The sequence below is a fragment of the Parambassis ranga genome, chromosome 20, assembly GCF_900634625.1.
Source record: "Parambassis ranga chromosome 20, fParRan2.1, whole genome shotgun sequence".
NCBI lineage: Eukaryota > Metazoa > Chordata > Actinopteri > Ambassidae > Parambassis > Parambassis ranga.
Window position 1 is genome coordinate 8,132,535 of NC_041040.1, and position 24,631 is coordinate 8,157,165.

A 24,631-nucleotide genomic window follows, 5' to 3' on the forward strand; every position below is an offset into this window, starting at 1 on the left:
TGTCTCTCTCTGGTGGTTCAAAGGGGCAATCGAACCAAAAATGTATGTATTTTTTTTTTGATGGCACAAGCCCAGGTCTATTAGGTATATTTGGGGAAAGCATTAAAACATGTCAGGACTAGAGTATATAAAAGATGTGTTTATAATGGGAGTCAATGGGGCCCAAATGGGACAGAAAAGGCTCTCCTATACTACACACCTAACAAAAATGTGGATTTTTGAATTTTAAAAATAATTATAAAAAAGATTCCTGTCCAGGTGTTATACATTTAGCCTTTACACTGACTGATATTTTGAGAATTGAAAATAAAAAATACCCATTTGGGCCAAAAAGTGCCCCAAGGGTTAAACAAGATGGCCGTTGTGCACTTTGGAGATTGTTGGCTTGTCCAGCTTCACAAGTAAGCATAGTATTTGACAAGCAGATGCTAAACTAGACTACTTGTACAGAAAATAAATAACACAGACTTCAAAAGTTTTTTTTTTTTTTTTTTACTTAATTGTACCTGAACACAGTTTCTACATTTATTATTATAAACATTTTTCCATTCCTCCTCAACAGTAGCCCTAAACTGTGGATATAGAGCCTAATATTAGAATATAGCCTATTCTTAGTCTTATTAATCCCTTTGAGGGAATCCACAACGTGCATTATGTATAATCACCATGTTTGCATTGTAGTATAGTGAAAACCTCTTCCAGGCTCCAGAGCCCATTTTACTCTGTGTGCACCCTGCACCTTTCTAGTATTGCGTACACCTGAAGAAGACGAGCACTAATTTTATTTCCAAATCTTTTTGATATGATGGCTGCTGAGGGGAGTCTTCAGCCTCCAAGGTTTACTCTCTGTAATCACACAGATGAGACCAGCCATGGATTGTAAAGGTAAGCTAACCGAGTCCCAGCAATTTCCCAGACTGCAGTCTGTTTGGTTTGTTTGCTGTCTCTTCAGGACGGTGGTTTTGCCACCGTTTTGACAGCCTACCATCTGCTGCAGAGCCAATCTAGATCTCATATACCTTCCCCCCAGTCTGTATTTACTCTGCTGACAGAACTTTAAGTTTGGGAGTAAAGATGATCAGTCATGACAGTTTGACTGGAGTGGACCCACCCACAGATGCTGACACGTGTTTGAGGCTTCTGTGACTGAAAGAAAGCAAGACCAGAAGATATTTTAATTATAAAAAAATTTATTGTAAAAATATAATAGAAGAAAACCTCCAGCGATCCCCACCTGCAATCCAGTCACACAGGGTACAAATTAAATTTATGAAATAGCACAGATATATAGATTCTGTGGTACAATGGTCGTGTTGTGTTGTTATTTCAAATTTTAGCTGTGCCACAATTGTTCCAATTGATTTTCTTTTTAACATTTTCAAAAGGATATGCCACAATAAGGATACAAATGGTTCTGCTGGGCCACAATATCAAGCCTTGGCATCTTGAGTACATAAAGTATAAACACAATTGTGAAAAGAAAACACCATTACAACACAAAAAAAGGCTTGTGCAACACATTGAGTCAGCCTATGAGACCTATGAGAGGTTACAAGTCAACACTCACCTGCTCAGTTCATCGCTCTTTCGGTCCTTTCTTGCCGTCTGTGCTTTCTTGTTTTGGTTTTGCCGATCTGGCAAATTGCTGTTAATTCATAGTTAAGGTCTGTTTTCCTTTAAAAGCTGAAGGGCAGCGTAACAGAAAAAAAAAATGTCAATTCTAGCCACTGAGATCCAGCTGATAATATATAATTACTGAGCCAGTATTTATGCCACATCATTTTATCCCCAAACTTTTACAAAGCAGCTTTAAGACAAAGAGGCCCTCTTTGGTTGTGACACTCACTGCCTCATACGAATTTAATTTGAGAAAAGGTCGCAGCTGTTTGTTCATAAATGCCAGAAGACTACCGGCCAAAATTGACCTTATAAGAGCTCAGGTCTCTGGCTTTGCTGAGGTTGCCTCAGTTACTCAGTGCCAGCTCCTGCCAATCACACAGACTGATAAACTGTGCGCCCCTGTGACAGGTTAAATAAAGAGGGAGGAGCCAGGGGCGTAACACACTGACACCACAGCACTGTCTTAATAAACCTTACAATTTAATCGACTAGAATGTCTTTCCATAACGGGGTCTATACTGGAATCCGAGACCAGTACTGTTATTACTGGGAGTATAAACTGGGACTAGAAGTCCTTATTAGTCCTTATTACTGTTCTTATAATAACTGGCGATTATAAAATCTAAGAATGTCTTCCAGACTGGTCCATAAGACAACCTAATGTGAGGGCACCAACTACACATGCTCAAAATGAATAAGTATGAGTACAAAGTGTGTTAAGAACTCCATGCTGGCCACAAATTAGAATTTTGTCTTGGAAACATACAAAGACAACCAAATGTGCAGAATAAAATGGACCAGATTTTGAAAAAAATAACACAAACTCCTGCTGGAATAAAAAGTATAACAACAACAACTGTGCATCCAGAAGGAAGTATAATCCCCATTTTTTTCCTTCTGAAACAGCAGCTTATGTTCTGTCACCGTTACCTAAATCGCCGCTAAACGCAGGACGCTACATGCAACATGCAGACATCTCTGTTCACTCTTTCTCACAACGCCGTTGCCAAGCTAATTGGCTATGAAGTGCACATTAAAACACCATCAAAATTGATAGCCTTGTTCTATTAGAGGAGTTCAAAAGTTGACACACAATATCTGTGCTGAGGAAAAAGAGCAGGTGGTGGTGCAGAGCTGCCAGAAATTAGCCTCCATCCACCTGAAGGCACAGAGGGCCAAAGCCAACCACACATCTGTGAAGGCTTCATAAAACTCACACATCACCTCTATTAATGTCCATGCTACTATATGCATGTCCCCGTCAAAATCATGGCCACTTCTGTTAACTATATCAGCCGTAAGCTTCCCTTAAACAATTAATGTTAGAACTATTTTCACCACTGTTAATTAAACCCCCCACTATACACACATAACCTGGATTCACACTCCTTATAAAATCCCTCATTTTGCAAGAGGGGATAAAAGGATACGACGACGAGGGGTTTGTCATAGAGAACGTAGCCGTTGGTTTCCCGCAGGGCTTTTTCTGCACTCTGCTCACTGGGGAGTCCCACGAAGGCCTGGCCTTTCATCCGCCCCTCCTTCATTAACACAATGTCAAACCTGAGGAACAAAGCAGAGCAGGGAGACATCGTTATCACTCCAAGCTTGCGGTCTGGCCGAGTCAATGATACACTGTGGCTGTTCAGTGGTACAAAAGGTAAATGTTATCTGCCTCTGTAAGCACATGAAACAGCTGCTGCAGGTTTTTTTATTCCAATTAACTGACTTTTACTGAGTGGAAATTTAAAGCAAATAAAAAGTTACTAAGGATCTTTTGATTAATCTATCTGTGATTTGTGAAATCATATCTTAGACAACATCCCAAAACCTGCATCCATTGTCCAACTAAAACATAAAACAGAAAATGGTCCTTGTCATTGGTAACATCTGGCTAGCAGCGGGACAGAGAGTGTAAATCACCATGTCACGGTTGACACAAATCAACATAAATACTTGTTAATGACAGCATCTGTGTGTTCAGCTGCATTAGTGATCCCAGAGAAACCGCCACATGGCTGACTGACTGACTGAGGTCCTGCTCATCTGGTGATAAAATGTGTCCTGGGTAATCTGATCACAAGTGGACAGCTTCAAGATGCAGTGAAGTGCAGTCTCTCAGGCCACGTTTAGAGTGGGGTCAGGGCCACATGGTCATATGCATAATTCATACAGACAAGACTGGTTATTGATGTGTCGCTCTGTTCAATACTTATTTACTCCTTCCTTAGCTGTGTTGTAATTCAATCAAATCCACAATAACATGCACTATATTGACAAAAGTATGTGGACATATGTGTTTGCTGGCCTCCATGTTTCCCGGTTTACTGTCTAACCCATCATGTTATCGGTAAAGTATGTTAAATGGTTGAAAGCTGTTGTTTAAAGGGTGACGAGGTGAGGCGTCAGGTCGTCCTGAGGTCAGAACAGGCAAGTTCATCCTCGCCAAACCACGAAGATCGTCTCCCTGACCTTTGTTTGTGCTACAGTGAAGCAGGAAGCCGACAAAATGCTCATTATATGCTCTACAACAATTAGGCTGTGAATGGAAGTTTTGATCTGTTAGTCAGGAATTTTCAAGACGCTTTCCACAGCTTAATAAGAGCTGCCGTGCTGTATGAAGCTGTAAAAACCATAAAAAGGAAATGGTAGTGGTTTTTCCACTTCTTCACACACTGTGGAGAACTTATTTCTCAGTGTGTGAGCAAGTGTTTTAAGAGTTTTGGAAAAGCTTCTGAAAGCACTTGAATGCTTAATGCAGAAACAGAAATACACAGGTTTAATATGTGGTTAAATCTTAAAGGGTTTCTACCTAGCCTGCAATGAAAAAAATAAACTTGGACCACACCAATACATCTTATCCATCATCTTTTTGTAACTACCTTATAAAGTCTGCTGCTGTGTTTGACTGAAATTAAAACCTGCAGACTTTGTGATATCATGCAGGTTAGAACCTCTGAGACAACTCTGAATAGCATCCTTAATCACAAACGGTTTACTAACAACCCCTAAACAGCCAAAAAAAAGCCACCATCTGAAAGTAGGTTACTAAAGGACAAACTGATCCTCTGGCAGCGTTGCACCTTCCTGTTTATCACCTGCATCTGTGAGTCTGGCCTCGACATAAGCCCAGTCTGATGACTCAGGTGGAATATTCATTTGAAGTACTGCTGATGAACACAAACATAAAAAAGTCCCTCATGATCTCTACTTCAGTTTAGATACTTATTAATAACACAAGACTCAGTCAGCATGAATTACCAACGACTCTCAGGAGAGTGTGACAAATTGCAAGAGTCAAAAATAGTTCATGGAAGGGAGACGGGGTGAAAAGAGGCACGACTTGTGTCAATAAGAACGTCGAGAAGATACACTGGGTTACTGTGTACATACATGTTCCTCTCAGCTTCCGACGAAGGGTTAATGTATCTCCCATAGATGTACTTCAGGTCCTAAAAGATAAATAATAATATCAGGAACAAATTAGCAATATCAACATGAATACTATGGTGCATCTTCAATTATAGGCATTGCAAAATTCAGCTCCAGATTCATATGCAGCAGAAGTGGGTCAAATAAACAAAATGGCCACACCTTCTCTTCCACTTGCTTTGCAATGTTCTTCACGTACAGTCTGCAGGTTGGCTCGCCCGGTTCATAATGTTTAAACACAGACATCCTTTTTATCTCTGTTATAAAAAAAAGAGAGGGAGAGAAAAAACACTTGATGCAAGGTGAATTTCAAAAACAGGTACAAAGGCTCTCTGACAATAAAATCAACGTTTAGATAAAATCAAATTCATCCACTTTATTGAGAATGCAGTGCAATGATTACACGCCTGATCTCAGTGCCTAGCGTGCACAGGCTGGATGTCTCAGCTGGTGTGTGTTGTATTTACATGGAAAAAACACTACACTCTTTCTCACCAAGTTAATTATTAAGTAAAGAGAATGGATACTTGTCTCATACCTGCTGTGATGCCAAAGAGACAATAAAAAACATGCACTGCCAGTTCAGCTCATCAAAGTGATTCTGTTCAGAGCAGTTTAAATATCCTCAAATGTAGATTCAGGTGGTGTTGGGTTTCACAGCTCATTAGCCGAGAGACAGAACATTCGCATTTGAGACCACCTGACGGAAACTCTATTCATATTTATTTAGCTGCTAAACGCTCTACTATGCTCACCAGCCAGTGACGAGCACTGCTTGTCTACTGACAATTACACTGACATGCACTCATTATTGTACTTAATTTATCCAATGTTGATATTATGTGACCCTTCAATAGATCTCTAGACTGGAATACACATCACACTCATGCCCCACACTCATGCCCCACTGAATGCAATGATAAGCAGTTGTGATTGGTGGCATATTACAGACAGAGGAATTTACACTACAAGGGACGTCGATATTTTACATCTCTTCTCAGCCTGTGCTATCATGGAGGGATCTTATGCAGGTAATGCTGATGTTTACCACCAGCTCATGCTTCTCTAAAGGATTGATCACTCCCTTGTTTCAAGTTTGATTTTACAGTTTGCACTTTTTCAGCTTTGCTAAGCGATGATGCCGCTCTAATAATGGGCAGCTTATTCTTATGTGCCTATCAAACACAATACTGCTTCTCATCCTCTTTCTTTCTCACTTCTAAACTAAATAAACTGGGTTTATGAGAGGGAATGAGTTTTGTTAATTTGTTAAAAATTAATAAATGGGTAACTTGTTATGTTCACATATAAACAATATCCACACTCAAATCAAACTCTTCTTCAGCGTGCTACTGCTAACCTACGTAAATACTGAAGGTTTTATTTACCGTCTCTTGACAGCCGTCCTTTCTCCAGCTCCTTCCTAGAGATGAAGTCTAACATGAGATCCTGCTCCTCATCACTGTGTTCCTCCTGCTGGGATCCCTGCACACTGGGGTAAAGCTTCCCAAAGCCCTCGGCCTCTGCTGCCTCCTGACTGCTGCTGGGGACCACCTCTCTGTCGTCCACTTCTCGGATGAAGGATTGGATGGGAGAGAGGAAAGAGAGGAAAATGGAGCATGTTAAAAGCAATTTATCAGACTGTTACTACATTCGATTTGAGTGCAATTTATGTTATGCACCACAAAGTTGAATCTGCTGAGTTGCATTGTGATATAAAGCAGGAAGAGGGCACTCTCCTACCAGCACAATGGAAAGTTTTAAGAGTCTAAAGCAGATGGTAAAATAATCCTTTTCAAGTAAACAAACAAAAGCTCAGGGTGGGAGAGTGGTTAACAGTGAGTTTCTTGTCTGTACAATCTGATTGGAAATAGTGACTTTTTGTCAGGATTAAACACACTATAAAATAAAGAGTAGATATTCACAACAGTGAAACCTAAACATGTTCCTTCTATGTGAGCTAAGGAGCAATAATCAAACACAAGTTTAAAGAGGAGGGACACACACACACACACACACACACACACACTGTTGATGGAATTACTAAGAGCAGTGAGCCTGTACAAATCCGAGAAGGAAAAAGAAAAAATTGTCATCCACATAGTGTGTGTGTGTGTGTGTGTTTGAACGCAATGGAGCATGAAGCGTTGGGGAGCTTTGCTGATACACTCTGCAGAGAACTAGATCACTGCTTTCAGAATTATCCTCCTGTCCCCCCACCTCCCCTTTTCATTTAAATAGCTTGTTTATCAGATCCCACACCACCACTTCCTCAAAACAACACTAATCCAAAAAGCCACCTGTCATAGTTTATCTTCCCCCAGCCTTTAGGAATCTTTTGTGTTTGACTTTGAGATCTATTTTACTTCTCAGGGACTTGCCAAGGAGTGAAGTTGTAGCTAGAGAGAAGGAGATAAGGCAATCGGGGAACTGCACAGCTGACAAGTAACACAGACTCTGCCCTCAATGACATTTGCTCATACAGATAATGGTAAAACCTTTGGTGCTGTGATACACTGCTGTGTAACACTTGGCTCTGACTTCATGGTAAGCGCTTTACATTATGTCAATAGAAGTATCAAACAACCGCCTGCTTCTACATGATAATAAACATGATGTACAATAATAATCAAACCCTTACACTTCTAAGCCCCCTTTTTTACATGGATTCCCCTCATGTTTTTTTTACAGGCTATAACATCAGTCAGATATGTTTTTGACTATTTTTGCATAGTTAATACAATCACTCACAGCAAGGATTAAATAAAGCCCAAATAAATCAATTGCTCAGGACATCTGTTTGTCGTTTTCACTATGATTGCGAGTGAAATGTGCAGCACATACACAAATGACTCTAGAACTGTCCATTATTAATGGGCCACAAATGAGCTTCTGACTCAGTTATTTAACCAATTAGAACTAAAAATTGTGCACTCCTCTGCAATCAGTGTTATCAAACCTGCTTAATTTTAGCTGTTTCAACAGGCCCTGAAAGCTAACAAGCCGTGCCAGGACACTATACACAACATAATGAATGATGTTGAAAACCCTCTATCTGAACCCCTTAGCTTTCCAATGTGTACATAAATACCACCTTAAAATTTAGGTTAGATAAGAACACAACACAGTTAAGAACAAAAGACCTCCAGTGGTTTCATCTAAATGGTATGAGTGGTTACAGACTCCACCTCTCAGTGATGACGGCTGTGGTCAGGGTTCAATGGTTATAAATGCTCAAAGGGAAAGACACTAAACAGTTTAACTGACCTAACCACCTGTTACATTGTGTCCTTGGGGAAATGCTCCTTATTTCAGAAAATGTATAAAAATAATATGATATGATGAAGTCTCTTAAATACTGCAACAGTACACATAATCAATGTACTGAAATAAATACACCTGGTAGCATAGAATCTGATATACAGTGTGTAATTCCAAGTAGTTACCTGGGCCATTACCTCTGCTTTCATCATCAGGCTGACCAGGCCCACTTCCTTCCATGACAGCTGCCACCTCTGGAACTGAAATGTGGAATTCTATTTTTTTTGGACCAGTGGGGTGTGGCTGCTCGAACACATCCGAGGGCTGCAGCAGTGGAGCACTGAGAACAGCAAAGACACACAAAAAAAAGAAACAATCACCACTCCCCTCAATGGCAGTCTCTAATAAGAGCCAACAATAAACCTGGCTCTTAACAGCCTAGGGTTTGTAATATTTTGTTCTGGTCAATCTGGAGATATTTCCCAGTCCACAAACATAAGGCCAGGAGACTTTGCATGTGTATTCATAGCTTAGAAAAAAAGTTCGTGCTCTATCATTAGAGGAGCGTGTGCATATGCGATGCCAAGACAGTACAATAAGTCCCAGGGCCACATAAGGCTGCTTTCATAAAGAAGAGTTATTGTCTGGAGGTTTTTGTCCTCTGTTTTAGCTGCCTATGAATACTGTCTTGAGATGAGCAATGCGTGAGGACTGTGACATGCATGAGTGCCTTTGGTCTACCTCTGAGAGTCTGGTTTGGGAGTGTAGAGTAGATCCTTGATCTTGGGCTTCTTTCTCTTTGAAGCTGTTTTTGGTCTCAGGGGTCTCTTGCATGCTTGGTTGACCAGGCCCATCAGACGAACAATCCTGAAATAAAGCAAGCATAGGGAATAAGGGAAAATATTTCGTTTGCCTCCAAACAAAGAAAAGCCCATGATTTAAAGCCATTTTATGTTAAACCACTTACATCTTTGTACAACAACAAAGTAAAACACTGGCTTAACTCTTATTAAGCATACCGTATATAATGGAAAATCATATGCTGTCAATCAGAATGAAGATTGTGTGTTACTGCATCTCACCTTTCTTTGTCTTCATCATCTTCACTCTCATATTCAGACTCTTCCTCACTGGCCAGCTCCATCTCTTCCTCTGGCAAAGGAGGGTATTCAGGAGGGAAGGGAGGGGGCATGGGGATGGGTGGAGCAGGGCGCAGCATGTCTGACTGCTGAAAACAAAAGTACACAGCTTAACATACACGTTTCCTGTGATGTCAGGGGTGATGGCTTTCACCCGGGTAACTGATGAACAGCCAACTATGATTCTTAAGTCTGCATATGGGTAAAGTGATATGATCTCATATTAAAGTGCAGCCAGAGTATGATCCCAGTAATGGTCGATATTAAGATGAGATTAAATCACCTTTTGTAATTATTTTAGTGTGATAAAACTAACCATTATGGTTACTGTTACAAATGATCTGATTAAATTCGTTTCACATTTGGATTAAAATACTGTAAAACCTAAAACAGTGAGATTACCATCACTTCAAACAAACAAAAACAGCATATTTTAGTAATTTTGACATGACTGACACATAAACTGAGAAATAAAAAAAAACTTCCATCTAAGCCATTCTGCACACTATTCATAGCAGTAACAGTTTTTGTTTTTTCAGTATGTCCCTTACCATAGGTGGTCTGGGAGTGACTGGACCAAAAGGACATGGTAAGTTCATTTTATTCATCAGATGAAGCACCTGCATAATTTCAGATTAGAATATGAGAACAGTTTACGTAGTAGTATCAAAGATTAATAGCACAGGCTGGGTGGAGGCTGGTAAAATAAATATTTATACTGCTGCTCTTAAACAGGCAGCCTCTAACTTAGGCTCCATATGTTAAACAGATTGTCAAATGTTTGCATACAAATACTTGGATCAAGGTGAGATTGAGGCTGAAGTAAAATACCTGCAGTGAGACCACCTTCCGTGACACACTAGCGCCACCAAGATGCTAACGCAGGAAGTAGCAGCTATGAAAATCCATGCTGGGTGACTCGCAGGGAAATGTTAAAACCCATAACTCATGCCTCCTACTTATGGGTTATTATTAATACTTGGTCTCAACTTGTAATTTTAAAGGAAAATGTTTGCTGTTTGATCTCTAAGAGACTTGGATGCAGTTGAAATACCCCTGGGACTCTTATTCCAGGGTCATATTTGTGTTTTGCACTATAAATCTCAAGGCTAGAAATTGTGTCATATTTACATATTTTTGTATAAATTCCCACTCACAAATGTATATAGCAACAGTATTAAAAGACACAAGCACGCATCTAAGAAATGACATATGCCTATCAAGGTTTCAGGTGGAAATTACATATAAGAAAAAACAGCATTTACTTACTTGAACGTAAAACTTTGGCACACTCATCAGGGCATGCATTATGTTTGTCAGTATGCTGTTGGAGGGTGGTGGGTATAAATATTTCAAAGTAGGATTCGGTTCAAACTTCAACCTGTAGAAAAAAGAGAAGAAAAGACATTTGAAAGAACACTGTAGTGACAACTCACTGCCCATCATAAAAAAATACATACATCCCATGGAATTAGGATCGCCAGGTAAAGCTTATAACTTTTAATCAATGTGTGTGTGTCTACAAAATGTGACTCGGCTACAAGAAAATGACAGCAGAGAATTGAAGAATTGCCACAAGTCCTACAAGTATTAAAATATTGAGCTGGTAACTATGAGAGAAGACAGACTGGAGCAGGACACACGATCAGTAAAGGAGCAAGAGGTATCAAAGACCACCTGGTCCCTCCAACTGGTGGGACAGAAGGCCTGTCAGGCTGTCGGTGGTAGCCAGGCTATCTAATTGGACACAAGGTCTCTGACAGCTCCCAACCACAGCTTTCAGAATGTCATCCAGGTTTACAGTCTGTCAGCTGGCCTCCAGGCAGTTTCTACACAGACAAACTGACAACAATCTGACCAGGGTAGGAGAGCATGTGTCACACACATTATGTATGGTATGGTTTATGTGCATAATAGCTTCCACGCACCAAAAAAAAAATGGAGACAGGGCCTGATAACTGACACAGTTAAAAGCATCTTTGGTGGAGGAGAGAGAGATATCAGCCAAAACAAAATATGTTTTCTTCCACTCTTACCCAAGGCTCGGTGCAACACCAGTCTCTATGAGGGGAATATTTGGCTGTTGGGTCTCCTTTTTCTTCTGCTCTTCTTTTTTAGCTTTACCTCTACTAGAGGAGAAAAAACAAAAAACTTCAAATAACATCAAAAACAAATTCTGACAAAGAGATAACAGCTGACTTACCTGTCTGACACTGGTGGGTCCTTTAATACTGTGATATGGTCCTGGCCTTTTGCAAACTCTACAACAAGTGTCTGACCAAGAATGTCTAGCTGATGTAGCCTGCTGAGAGCCTGAAGGAGATCAGAATGGGGAGTCAACACCGCTATAGCAATATTATGATAATCAGATAATGTCTATAAATCTGATTAATAAATAATCACCACAGGAAGAACAACAACGTACATTTGCTGCCAACTTCTCACTTCTGAACGTCGCAAAAGCTGTGTGTTTCTGTGAAGACAAGACAACACAGTTAGGAGTGGATGCCAACTTAATTTCAGGCTCACATGGTTCTACCTACCAGATGGCCCCTGTCGGTGCAAACCCTGACTGACTCGGCTCCAAAATACTTCAGAATATCCTGCTTCTCGTCCTCGCTGAGTTCAGCTGGTAAATGACGGACAAGCAGCGTTTTGCTGATGTTCGTTCGGACCAGGTCTTCATCTTTGTCCATGTCACTGTATGACTGCAGTTTAGAACATGCTTATTTAGTTGTGAAGACAAGCCTTTATTATATACTGCAAATGAGACGCAGTGGGTATAGTAAAGATGATTTATTCATCAATTATGGTAGTTTTAGGTCCTCCATTCTAAGTTATATTTTCTACTTTATCGGGGCTAGCCCTAACTTTAGCACTTTGCTAATGCCAGTGCTACACGAAGCTAACGACAAGTAAATTCTCGACTTCCTTTAGACAGTGTGACATTATGACAATAATTATGACGGGTAAAATTGAACAATGCGTTAAGGTAATAATTTAAACCTTAATTAACACATTTAAGAGCGTACCTGTCTCCCGCAGCCGCCGATAAACAACACTTCTTCCGGGCGCCTCTTCTTCTCTTGCGGGCGTCAGTAACTACTGTACAATACTACCACCTAGTGGACGGGAGTATAACTAGAGGTCACAATCATGGTAAAAATTAGGGGTTACTGATTTATTTTCCTCACTCGGGTGCGACCTACCGAAAGCTTCAATGAAGACAGAGCCCAGAGTACCGAAATATAGTGTAAAAACTAAACCAAAAAAAGAACATAAGCATAAGCATGAGGTTATTATTAGCTCTGCATTGTGTAATGTAGTTAGTATACTTCACCAGTAGGTGTCAGTCACGTCATGTCAAATAATGACTAATGCAGGAGAAATTAGTCTGCCATTTCCAAACTACTGTAAATAGACTTTTAATTACTTTTCTCAAGCCACAAACTATTATTAAAAAGAAAAAAACTTGTTACCAAATGTAAGTGTATAAGTTTTTGAAACATCCAGTGTAATTTACACACATTTTATTATAGAAGAGGTTAGGTTGTTCACAGAAAAAGATTTTTAGCCTTGTGCTGCTGGATGAATGCTAATCATCTATCAGTACCACAGAGATTAAACAGCAGTTAGGGAAGGCCTGCCTGTCTCCTGTCCAGCCTTATGAAAGCCTTCAGCTTCCCATCCCCACCCCCCCAGGAAAATCTGCTCTACACTTCTCGAGATGCCTCCAAATTCCTGGCCAAATGAAGCCTTTTCTTTGACGAGCAACGCAAGGGCATTCCTCATCAGGGGGGACACAATAACCCCTTTCACCATGGCTGGGCTCTGAAATTTCACAGGTGATGGGAGGAACGGTGGACACTCGATCCTCCTCCCTCCCTCCGACGTAACACATGAGACTGAGGGAGAGGAAAAGGGAGAGAGATGCTGATCGGGAATGTGGTGCCTCTATAGAGAGAGAGAGAGAGAGGGGAAAGTGAGCTGAGCATGATAGAGGAGTGACTCAGTTATTATTGATTGGACTGATAGTATTATGACTTGAATGTACATTAATGTTTAGAATTTATTGGGTTTTTATCTTATATTTTTTATTTTTATTTTTTACGCTCACTACTTTACCTTATTAGTATTTCTGTCTTTTTGAGTATACATGGAGCATTTAACTTACAGTGTAAAAACAAGCTGTGGTTCCTTTGAGTTTTAACGTCACATCTTCTGAGAGATTTTATCTATTAGCAATCAGTGACAGTCCAGCCTGGAGGGACAGCCAGGTAGCCAGCTGAATCAGTCACACTTGGCTGTGTTCTGGGAGCAGCTTTGGCTCTGAAATGTTTGCCAGATTTGGAGTTTAGGTGTATGGATTTGGGCCAGTGTGAGCTGAGAATTGGACCAACCATGGAGCATGGAGTGGTGACCTGGCATAAGCTTGGCTAACACTGAAAATCAGCAGAGTTTATTCCACAAATAAATCCATGGTGTGTAGCTGCACTGAATAACCGCACAGAGAAAGCTGGCTGTCAACAATACTAAGAAATTATGAACATTTCCTCTTTCTGGGTGATATTCATAGTGTTTTTTATTCTCCCGGTGCTCCATTATCTTCATATCCAACAGTCACTCATAGTGTGTGTCATTTGGTGCTGGGCAGGTGGCTCAAAAGCCTAAAATCGTGGTCCATTAAACCAAAATAACACTTTAAAAGAGACTAAAATACTCCGAGAGGAACTGCAATGTTCGCTTGTTATTTTCTGTGGATCAATTTGATCTGGTAAAAATATCACTAAATGCAGCTTAAAATATCCCTAGAAGCATTTTCAGGAGCCAAAAGAAGGATTTAGAAGTTCGCTAAAGGTTAATCGCGACCATGTTAATTGGCCACGCACCTGGTAGCTTCAAAATAAGTCTAAAAAATAAGGTCAACATTCAAACTCTCCACGTGTCTCCTGTGTGTGTTTCACCTCCTTTCTGAGTGACCACAGGCATATTTTCCAGTTCTGGCCTCAGAAGAAAAACAGCCGTAGCATTAACACACATACACTCCTGTTTACACTCATATCTTTGGACTGCCGCATAATGAATCAATTAAATCAAACCTCTAATTAAAAACATATGTTAATACTCCTTAAACAATATTGTTTTACCCTAATACTGTCCTGCTGTAGTCCTCATCCACTACCCAAGGCTAATATACCCTGGACAGTAAGTTCAGGTCAGGTCCAGCCCCCTGAAGCTTTAAATGGACTCTTTCATGGTTGGAGCAGTGAATAGGGGCAGCAGGGGCCTCTGTGGTGGGTGTAGTTTGTATTTCCAGGAGCCTCACATGGCAACTGCATTGGGAAAAAAAAATAGGTTTGAAGTATATCATGACTCCACTGAGGCTATACAAATAATACAAGGATTGGTAGATCCGGCTGGAAAACTGGTGTAGGGTTAGCAGTTAGCCTCAAAACACATTTAGAATGTCTGTCTGGTTAAAACTGTTCGTGTGTGTGTGTGTGTGTGTGTGTGTTTGTCAACAGCCATCTCTCAGATTGGTGTGGAATGCCAGTACAAAGTGACTCCAGGTTTACTGTGGAGCAGTGATAGGTCAGTTTGAGGCTACATGATCGCAGAAGGCAGGCTAATAATTGTGTTGATACGTTGTATGTTTGCGTGGCTCTCCCAGTGACTGCAACAGTCCTAAGACGACTGATTTTATATTTATAGTAATACTACTATTGTTAATCTATCAGGTTAAATTCAAGCAGCAACAGGCTGAGACCTGAAGCGCATACAGAAGTGTTAAAAGTTGCAGTGCACGCCCAGGCCTCTAGGAGCTGGCTCCAAAAGTGAGTCAATCCCTATAGACTCCTATGTGGAAAAGGGCAACGTACAGCAGAAATAAACATGTTTACAGCATGGTACAAAATGGTTTTGATCTCTTTTGAGAAGTGCTCTTTTTCTGAGATCTGTATATATTTATTAGGACTACCTTGAGTCACAGGCAAGTAAAGCCTCCTGCCTCCAACCAACTGCTTTAACAACTCCGTTCCTGCTCCACCTCTTTGCCTGTATTTGGAGTTTAGGTAGACTGACGCTGTCGACATGATGACAGTTGGAGCGTCACACAGAGACTCAAAACAGCTCTTCAGACACCTATAGTTGACGTCAGGGAAGATATTTCAGTCTATCAGAGATATTTGCTTACATACATTATACATTACAAGCTGGAAACATTATTCCACACATGTTAAATGAATCACAAACAACAACGTCCCATGCTGATATGAATCATTCTCCCACTTGTTACGTGTTGTGTTTATTTAATGTCAGAAAGTCTCTATAAATATTGCATCAGGAGTCTCATGTGGCCTACAGATGTGCCGTATTGTCAACATAATTCACACCATGGACGTTATCATGTTTTTCTGTTTCTGAGGAAGGGTTTGCTGCATGTTTTTACAGGTCCCTTACATCTGCGCTGTCATTCTTGTACGGAGACAGTGGAGAGAATAAAAGATAATTTCTGTTTTGCCTTTGAACCTAAACAATGCTTAGAAATTGGAGATGCAGTGTGCAGACTTAGGGCTGCACATTCAGAGAGCACAGGTGGATAATCATGGCACAGAGTGGAGCTAACCTCTAATTCTGAGGAGTCCCTACAGCCGATCGGAGTCCAGGCAAAGGCAGAAATGACATGAATCGCGGCCATCTTTGTTTAATCAGCATTTCCAACAAGCATTTGATAGATGGGGATGTAGAAGTTCAGCCTGTTAGGTTTGTATGATGAGTATGTTCAGAATACACCCAAACATGCACGTTATATTCACAACAATGCTGTGTAACTCTATATTAAAACACCCCAAAATGATGCAAGCTGCATGTAAGCAGACTTCAGCTGCAGAGATCATTCACATCTGACCAGTGCGCACACTTCACCTGCTCTCTATGATTAATGATAATGACAGCCCACCATCAGCTACACTCCCATTGGACAGGCCTAAACCAGTCCGCAGGTTTACTTTTCTCTTCCTGGTTTCCATGGTGAGGGAAGGTAAGAAGTGTGTGTGGGGATCAAACACAGTGTCACCCACTCTGGAAGGAGACTGCTAAGGGTGAGGGGAGGTCAGGAATCCAGGGCTGAGGCAGAATGTGAGGAATGTTGCCTCCAGACCTGAACACTGAAAACCAGTGACCAGAGAGAGAGATACCATCTCAGAATATGCAAAGTAAGGGCTCAGGGTCAAAGCTACAGGATGAGTTACATTAGCGAGAGTCCAGAGCGGCTCCAGAAAATAAATTCATGACAAATGTGTGAAGGACAGAAGAGGAAGAAGAAGAAGTCCTGCAGTTTGTCTGTCTCTGCAGAAGAAATGAAAACAAGCTGTTCAACACACGACTTCCATTATTAGCCCGACAGCACAGGACTGCTTCTCACATAGAGTTATTGTTCCACTTGATGAATGTGTGCATGTGCAGCAGAGTGTCACTTTAAACATGTCCTTCCTGCTAACAGCTTGCTTTGACACCATTACTGGACTGAACTACAGTCAGATGTGGCTCTAAGAAGGGATTAATGATCCATCAGAGCTCACATCACTGCAGTGGTGGAAAGTAACTAAGTATTTGTACTTTGTTACTGTACTTAAGTACATTTGTTATGTAGTTATACTTTACTTAAGTGAAAATAATCGTGCATACTTTATACTTTTACTCCACTACATTTCTACAGTGTGTGTAGTCACTTGTTACATTTGATGAACACAGTGCTGGACTGATGTGAGGTCAGACTCTGCATGGAGGTGGTGTCACGCTGCCAGCTGTGTTTCTATAATGAACCTCAGTCATGATGCCAGTGCTCTGGCTCAGTTAGCTAACTAGTTAGCTACTGTCTGCTAACACAAGTCCATCCATTAATGTCTGATTAACATGAATCATAACATGAATCTACAGCAGGAATTCTTACACAGTAAAAATGGTGAATGCCTGTTTTTTATTAGCAGCCTCTCTGTTCACTTGATGCCCACAGCCTGCCTCATGACACACAGACCTGCCCATGGCTGTTCTGGGTACTGAAAATGTAAATTTTACCCTGTTCATGTATCCTTTGCAATGGAAATCAATAATATATTCAGTGCATGAGTACTTTTACTTTTAATACTTTAAGTACATTTAAAGGTAAGTACTTAAGACTTTTACTTAAGTAGGATTGTTGATGTAGCACTTCTACTTTTACTTCAGTACTTCCTCCACCACTGCATAACTCCATACAGAGACACTGGAGTGCATGTTAGAGCTTTTTACCAGCTCTGTGAAGCTGCTCTGAGCTACACACTAACAGCAGCATGCTCGCAGTTAGGATGCTAACACGCTGATGTTTAGCAGATGGTTACCTGATTCAACATTTGGGCTTATGTTCAGTAATTACTATTAAACACGTAGCACAGCTGAAGCTAATTAGCTTGCCATTTGTTTAGCAGGCTCTCATCAACATTTACAGAACATTGATGCCTACAGATGTACCTGGCAATGCTACATCTTTAATATGTATTCAATTAGACTAACTTGTATTTATTTGTGGAACATCATGAATAACATTACTCTTGTTATACTTGTAAATAGATAAAATGATGATAATTGATCAATACAAAACATGAGGTGATCAGTAATAATCCAAATGACCTCTTACAAAGGCTGAAATAGTAATAACATCACAAACAAAATACAATGTGAGTCTGTAGTTAGGGCTAGGATGTAGACTAGGCTGCAGTAAATTCACTACTTGTGCTGTATTTGTATGATTTGCCTAATTTCATACATCATGGTTGTCACTGCGATCTGTATGGTAGCCTTTAAGGGACACAAAACAGATATTTATAAGGGTTCATCAGGAGACTCAAACACTCCTCTTACAAAAATGGTCCCCTGATTGTCAAGTTGAAGGTCCTTGAAGTATTTCTGTACGTCATTTCTTTACGTGCATGTATTGTATTAGCAGAGCATGTGACAAAGATGCTGAAGTCTCTTAGCTTTAACCAGCAAACCGACAGAAAAGATGTGATGTGCATGTGATTCATTTCTTTTTTTACAGTGTGTATTTTTGCTTCCTGGGAGTTAAAAATAAGGATAAAACCCTGCTGCAGCATCCAGTGTATAAAGTTAGCCAGCGACAGTTACACTGTGTTTACAGAAGCCAGAATGTCTCAGCTGTTCTATTTCAGCTCAAAGATCCCTTGTTCACAGTTCTCCTGAAGAGTCCTGCAGCCTGTATTCTGCTTGGCCATCCTGATATTCTGTCTTCCCACATCATCCCGATCCAGTGGCTCGGCTAGGCTGCCCTCTCCAACCTGCTAATTATCTCTCTAATGCAAGGGCACCTCCCTGAGCTTGACTGGCCCACATGCTGAATTGAAGGCATACAGCTGGATTACAGCAGGCTTCATCCACTTTTTTCTTCAGCAGAAATTACACTTTCTGTGGACATTTTAGATCCTTTGAAGCTCTTTTTTTTCTACGAGCAGCAGCTGTATATAACAGTTTTGTTTTTTTGGTGACAGCTGCTGCTTGGGCTCTCTGTGTGAGAGCTCTGCAGCATTTCTTCTGGCTTTATACAGCCAATGCATTTCCCAGCAGTATCTCAGAGGGACATTCACTGCTTTCATGTGGATCCGTTTTTTAATCATAGAGGACAGATAACTGTAAAAGCAAAGCCTACATTGTTCAGTCATAATTCTCCCAAAATGTACCAAGTGAGACTGCAGCAGCATTGTTAAGAGGAGACTGCACATGTGGAGACTATTCACAGCTGTGATGGGTTCCAGACAGTCTCGCATCTCTGCTCAAAACCACTCTTGCATATTATGAGTTTCCTCTAATGTGATTATTTCTAGTTTTGACTTTTAAACTCATTGTTAGGTTTCAAATAGTCTCATATGTAACACAACAACATTGTTTTAAGCATGAAGAAAACCGTCCAATCAGCAATCAGTAAACAACAACAGAATTTAAGGCAGGAAGAGTTAATATCTACGGTATGACATAATAATAAAAATAATATTAATTAACTTTAATCTATTTGGTCAAAGTTTCTAGATTAGCATTAGCCAACTGCTAGCATCAACTGCAGGCTAGCAGGCTGAAGCTAACAGCTATAAAGCTATAGGCTTATATCAGAGACATTAAACAGACTTGAGCTATGTATTGTTTACACACTTACCACAGCAGGTTACTCCAGTCAAGACATCAGTGTCAACGTGTGCAAAGAATTAGCCACAGTAGTCCAGGAAGACGTGCATGATTTGTAGCTGCTTTGCTAGTGCTAGCATCACGTTTCACTGGGCAGGCTAATAATACCCCAGGTTTGCAGGGTGCTAATATCTGACAGTTTCTAGGTGGAAAAATAATATTTACACTTGCACAAAATTACAATTAAATTTAGGCCTGCAGATGTTACAATAAGCGAAGTCCTTCTGTATCATTATGACAGCTTGGAATTTTTAAATGCTGTGCCAATAATGGCTGTAGGCTATAGCTGTGTGTGTGTTCCTGGGGTCAAAGCTGTAGAATTGTATATAAATAGTACAACACTTTAGGGCATATTTCATAACATGTCAATGCATTTTAAGGTTTTCATAAAGCTTTACATGACACTAAACAGTGTGAAGTAAAACAATAAAACAGTTTATGGGTTACCAACAGAATGCATTGACAAGTTAAAGAGTGAAGTCTGTGGAGCATTTGCAGCTTTCTCTCCCTCCCTCTCAGTTCTACTGCAGCGTACCTGAACACAGCGCTCTGCACTGGAAGCTCGCCTTCAGGGGCCTGTGTAGGAAAACCTGCTAAAAGACAGACAGGAGCAATGCAAGACAGGCGGCTCTGACTTGAGGTGAGGGCTACATGACTCGTCTTGAGCTATGGTGTGACCTCTTCACCAAACTCCCTCTGGGGTCAAAGGTTAAACAGGGCAGCTGTGCACAAAAGCAGCACAGAACCTTATCCTTCTTCATTCAGTCCCCTGACAGTGAGTTAAGGGTTATGCTGGCTGAAAACCAGAACTGATCGCACAACTGGGAATTTATAATCAAAATATCTTAGTGAACCAAGGCGGTAAAAACAATAAGAACAACTTGTGACCTCTGGTTCAGCTTGTGAGGGAATTAATCACACTCAGCTGGACAAAAGCTTTATTAAGTTCACTGTTTGAGTCACACAGGGCTCATGCCCTGTAACATTTTAACTTGCTATTTATTAGTTATTATTACGTTATTCCCCAGCTGCTGTTTCTGTATTTATGATAAACTGTTTACTCTATAGGTGCTCAGGTTTAGAGTGATGATTCTAAAAAAAATGTTCCAGCTGGTCACAAGTGATGACTGTGTGGTATGAGCACCAACATGCAGAAACTTGTACACTGCTTGACAGATAGTACAGTGGGTGATCCATCACAGCTATATACAGTGATATATAGATACACTCAACAAAAATATAAACGCAACACTTTTGTTTTTGCTCCCATGTTTCATGAGATGGACTTTAAGATCTAAACTTCATTCCAGATACACAATATTACCATTCCTCTCAAACATTGTTCACAAATCTGTCTAAATGTGTGATAGTGAGCACTTCTGCTTTGCTGAGATAATCCATCCCACCTCATAGGTGTGCCACATCAAGATGCTGATCTGACATCATGATTAGTGCACAGGTGTACCTCAAACTGCCCACAATAAAAGGCCACCCTGAAATGTGCATTTTGTTTCTGCTTTATTGGCGGTCTGGGGACTCAGAACCAGTCAGTACCATTTGCCTCATGCAGTGCAACACATCTTTTTCGCATAGAGTTTATCAGATTGTCTATTGTGGCCTGTGGAATGTTGGTCCACTCCTCTTCAATGGCTGTGCGAAGTTGCTGGATATTAGTGGGAACTGGTGCACGCTGTCGTATACGCCGGTCAAGCACATCCCAAACATGTTCAATGGGTGACATGTCCGGTGAGTATGCTGGCCATGCAAGAACTGGGACATTTTCAGCTTCCAAGAATTGTGTACAGATCCTTGCAACATGGGGCCATGCATTATCTTGCTGAAACATGAGGTGATGTTCATGGATGTATGGCACAACAATGGGCCTCAGGATCTCATCACGGTATCTCTGTGCATTCAAAATGCCATCAATAAAATGCACCTGTGTTCTTCGTCCATAACAGATGCCTGCCCATACCATGACCCCACCACCACCATGGGCCACTCGATCCACAACATTGACATCAGCAAAGCGCTGACCCACACGACGCCACACACGCTGTCTGCCATCTGCCCTGAACAATGTAAACCGAGATTCATCCGTGAAGAGAACACCTCTCCAACATGCTAGACGCCATCGAATGTGAGCATTTGCCCACTCAAGTCTGTTACGGCGACGATCTGGAGTCAGGTTAAGACCCCGATGAGGACGACGAGCATGCAGTTGAGCTTCCCTGAGACGGTTTCTGACAGTTTGTGCAGAAATTGTTTGGTTATGCAAACCAATTGTTTCAGCAGCTGTCTGAGTGGCTGGTCTCAGACGATCTCGGAGGTGAACCTGCTGGATGTGGAGGTCCTGGGCTGGTGTGGTTACTCGTGGTCTGCGGTTGTGAGGCCGGTTGGATGTACTGCCATATTCTCTGAAACGCCTTTGGAGACGGCTTATGGTGGAGAAATGAACATTCAATGCACGAGCAACAGATCTGGTTGACATTCCTGCTGTCAGCATGCCAATTGCACGCTCCCTCAATGCTTGTGGCATCTGTGGCATTTTGCTGTGAGACAAAACTGCACATTTCAGGGTGGCCTTTTATTGTGGGCAGTTTGAGGTACACCTGTGCACTAATCATGATGTCAGATCAGCATCTTGATGTGGCACACCTGTGAGGTGGGATGGATTATCTCAGCAAAGCAGAAGTGCTCACTATCACACATTTAGACAGATTTGTGAACAATGTTTGAGAGGAATGGTAATATTGTGTATCTGGAATGAAGTTTAGATCTTCAAGTCCATCTCATGAAACATGGGAGCAAAAACAAAAGTGTTGCGTTTATATTTTTGTTGAGTGTAGATAGATATTTTATTTGGGGATACTAGAATTGATTTAAGTTGTGATTCGATTGTGAAGTCGATTTTTTATTAGTTATTTATGAGCAAACATTAATTTCAGTGTCTTACTTTTGTGGTGCACACTGTCTCTTTAAGCAGCTCTGCTTAAGCCACTACGCAATAGCTGTTTATTCTCTAGTCTCGTGGTCGTTGTAGCTCAATGTTGACACTGAACATGGCTGACACCAACAACGAGATACAAGAGGTGTGTATACATATACACACACACAATCGCAATACATTGTCTTTGTTACAGTATCGGAATATATCGTATATCGTATTGTATCGTAACGTGTATCGTGGTATTGTATCGCCAGATTCTTGCCAATACACAGCCCTAATAGATAGATTGTGGATTATAAAGTAAGCTGTATAAAATCAATGCTTGTTGGTTGCTTTAAAAAAACAGGTGCTTTGTGGAAACTGTGACTCAGTATCAAAGGATAGTCATGTAGGACACTGAGCATGGACTGAAGTAGTAACTGTAAGTGGGTCATTGTAGAGCACAGGAAGAACCTTACTGAGTAATATATAATGATACCTTACAATCAAAAGCTATTTGCTAGACTTGGATCAAACATGCATCCAAACTCCACCACATCAAATGCATACAGTAACACACACACACACACCCTGTCATTTTGTAATATGAATAGTCAAATACAGTTCACCTCCTACAATGCATCACTCAGCCAGGTTCTCTTCCTTCTGAGGTTCCATTTAAAGGTCCCAAAAACTCAGCAACAGGGTGGGAGGAGAGAGACACATGAAAAGAAGCTCTATGAATGAGGTTTGACTGACTGCCCACAGAGCAACCCAGGAAATGTGAGAAAGCATGTCAGTTTCTGCTAAGAAAGGCGAAGCTTGGCATCATATTAATAACACGTGTGGCGGTAAGTTTCTCTTTATGTCTTCCAGGTTTTTTTTTCCCTTAAATTTGTCCTTAAAGTCCTTAATGGGCTGCCAGTCAGCATCGATAACTCCCTCACTGACCCATCCACACACACTTTGAGGGCCACCCACCCACACATCACAGTAGCCCCTCTCAGGGTGGTTCCCTGCCTTCCTCGCCCTGCTGCCGTCAGCAGCTAATGTTTTTCATGACCTTTACTAAACTCCTCCTCCATGTTCAAAACAAGGTCAAGACAGGCTCTAACTCTCACCCTGCCACCTGTAAGTAGGATGGGAGGCTGTATATTTGCTGCAGAATACGTCTCTCCTTGTCTTTTAAACAGCCGCGGCCGTGCATACCAAGCTCATGCAGCTCACTTAAATCTACGTGTTTTTTTCTGGAGGGCTCCCCGGAGAGCCGCCCACACCAGGTGGTGCAAACACACAGCTCTACCTTCAGCTCTTTTGTGATTGGTTGAAAACAGTGGGTGATAAATCGTTCTATTAACGGAGGGAAATTGGTGTAGCACTCAACACAATTTATGAAGCTATCAAACAGATTTATCATGTTGCGCCCCCCACAGCAATTTTGCAAACCTTCAAAGCTCCAACACCAACTACATTTTTATGTTATGGCCGAAAATTGCAAAGTAGCAAAATTTTACTGTGGTGGCCCGGGGTTTATGACCAGAGAAAGTACTTCTTTAAAGGAAGCCACGAAAGCACTAAAGAAAAAGACACAATAAACATAGTAGTAGACAAACTTCCCTGAGATCTGGACCCAAACCATTATTATTCTGAAACAGTTATTATGAAGTCATCTCACACAGAAAACATCAGAGACAGAGATACTTTTATGGACTGAAGGCATCACTTTGGATGCCTGTCAGCTACAGTGTGCTCAGACAGCAGGACATTCCTGTCTTCCTTGGGCATTAGGCGGCATGTTGCGTGTCTGGCTGCCTTCTTTCTCACATGTGCCTTATAGCATCAGGCTGCTTCCCATTAAGAACACCTGCAATCCAGGCCAGGCTGACTTCAATGCATCACATAGACCCCCCCCCCCCCTTTTTCTGAATGGTTGAGGCAGAGCTGAACAATAATAAAATATTTGGAGTAGGTCACCTGTAATGTATCATTATACATTTATTTAGACATGCAAGATCGGCCA

General features: G+C 41.1%; 1 protein-coding gene across 7 annotated transcripts; it reads right to left on the reverse strand.

Annotated features, from left to right (window-relative positions):
• Nucleotides 1-1,172: 1,172 nt before the first annotated feature.
• rnpc3 (RNA-binding region (RNP1, RRM) containing 3) lies at nt 1,173-12,554 on the reverse strand. Of its 7 annotated transcripts, none has more exons than XM_028432730.1 (16): nt 12,485-12,554; nt 11,996-12,160; nt 11,878-11,925; nt 11,656-11,765; nt 11,489-11,581; nt 10,722-10,833; nt 10,004-10,072; nt 9,396-9,541; nt 9,055-9,180; nt 8,499-8,653; nt 6,441-6,620; nt 5,215-5,309; nt 5,014-5,072; nt 3,051-3,183; nt 1,568-1,645; nt 1,173-1,234 (listed from the first exon to the last, which is right to left on the reverse strand). In XM_028432730.1, the coding sequence occupies exons 2-15, from the start codon at nt 12,146-12,148 to the stop codon at nt 1,577-1,579; spliced, it is 1,548 nt and encodes a 515-aa protein (XP_028288531.1). In that variant the 5' UTR covers nt 12,149-12,160; nt 12,485-12,554; the 3' UTR covers nt 1,173-1,234; nt 1,568-1,576. The 7 variants fall into 7 exon arrangements, with proteins under 7 accessions (XP_028288531.1, XP_028288536.1, XP_028288534.1 ...); XM_028432735.1 differs by lacking the exon at nt 1,173-1,234 and adding an exon at nt 1,267-1,444 and having other exon boundaries at nt 8,511-8,653; nt 9,396-9,538; nt 11,489-11,578; XM_028432733.1 differs by lacking the exon at nt 1,173-1,234 and adding an exon at nt 1,267-1,444 and having other exon boundaries at nt 9,396-9,538; nt 11,489-11,578.
• Nucleotides 12,555-24,631: the final 12,077 nt, after the last annotated feature.

Coding starts and splice junctions, on each gene's coding strand:
- rnpc3 (XM_028432730.1), bottom strand. CDS start 12,148: ATGGACAAAGATGAAGACCTGGTCCGAACGAACATCAGCAAAACGCTG. Junction 11,766..11,877: donor GTGAGAAGTTGGCAGCAAAT/GTACGTTGTTGT, acceptor GATCTCCTTCAG/GCTCTCAGCAGGCTACATCA. Junction 9,542..10,003: donor TCACTCCCAGACCACCTATG/GTAAGGGACATA, acceptor TTTTGTTTTCAG/CAGTCAGACATGCTGCGCCC.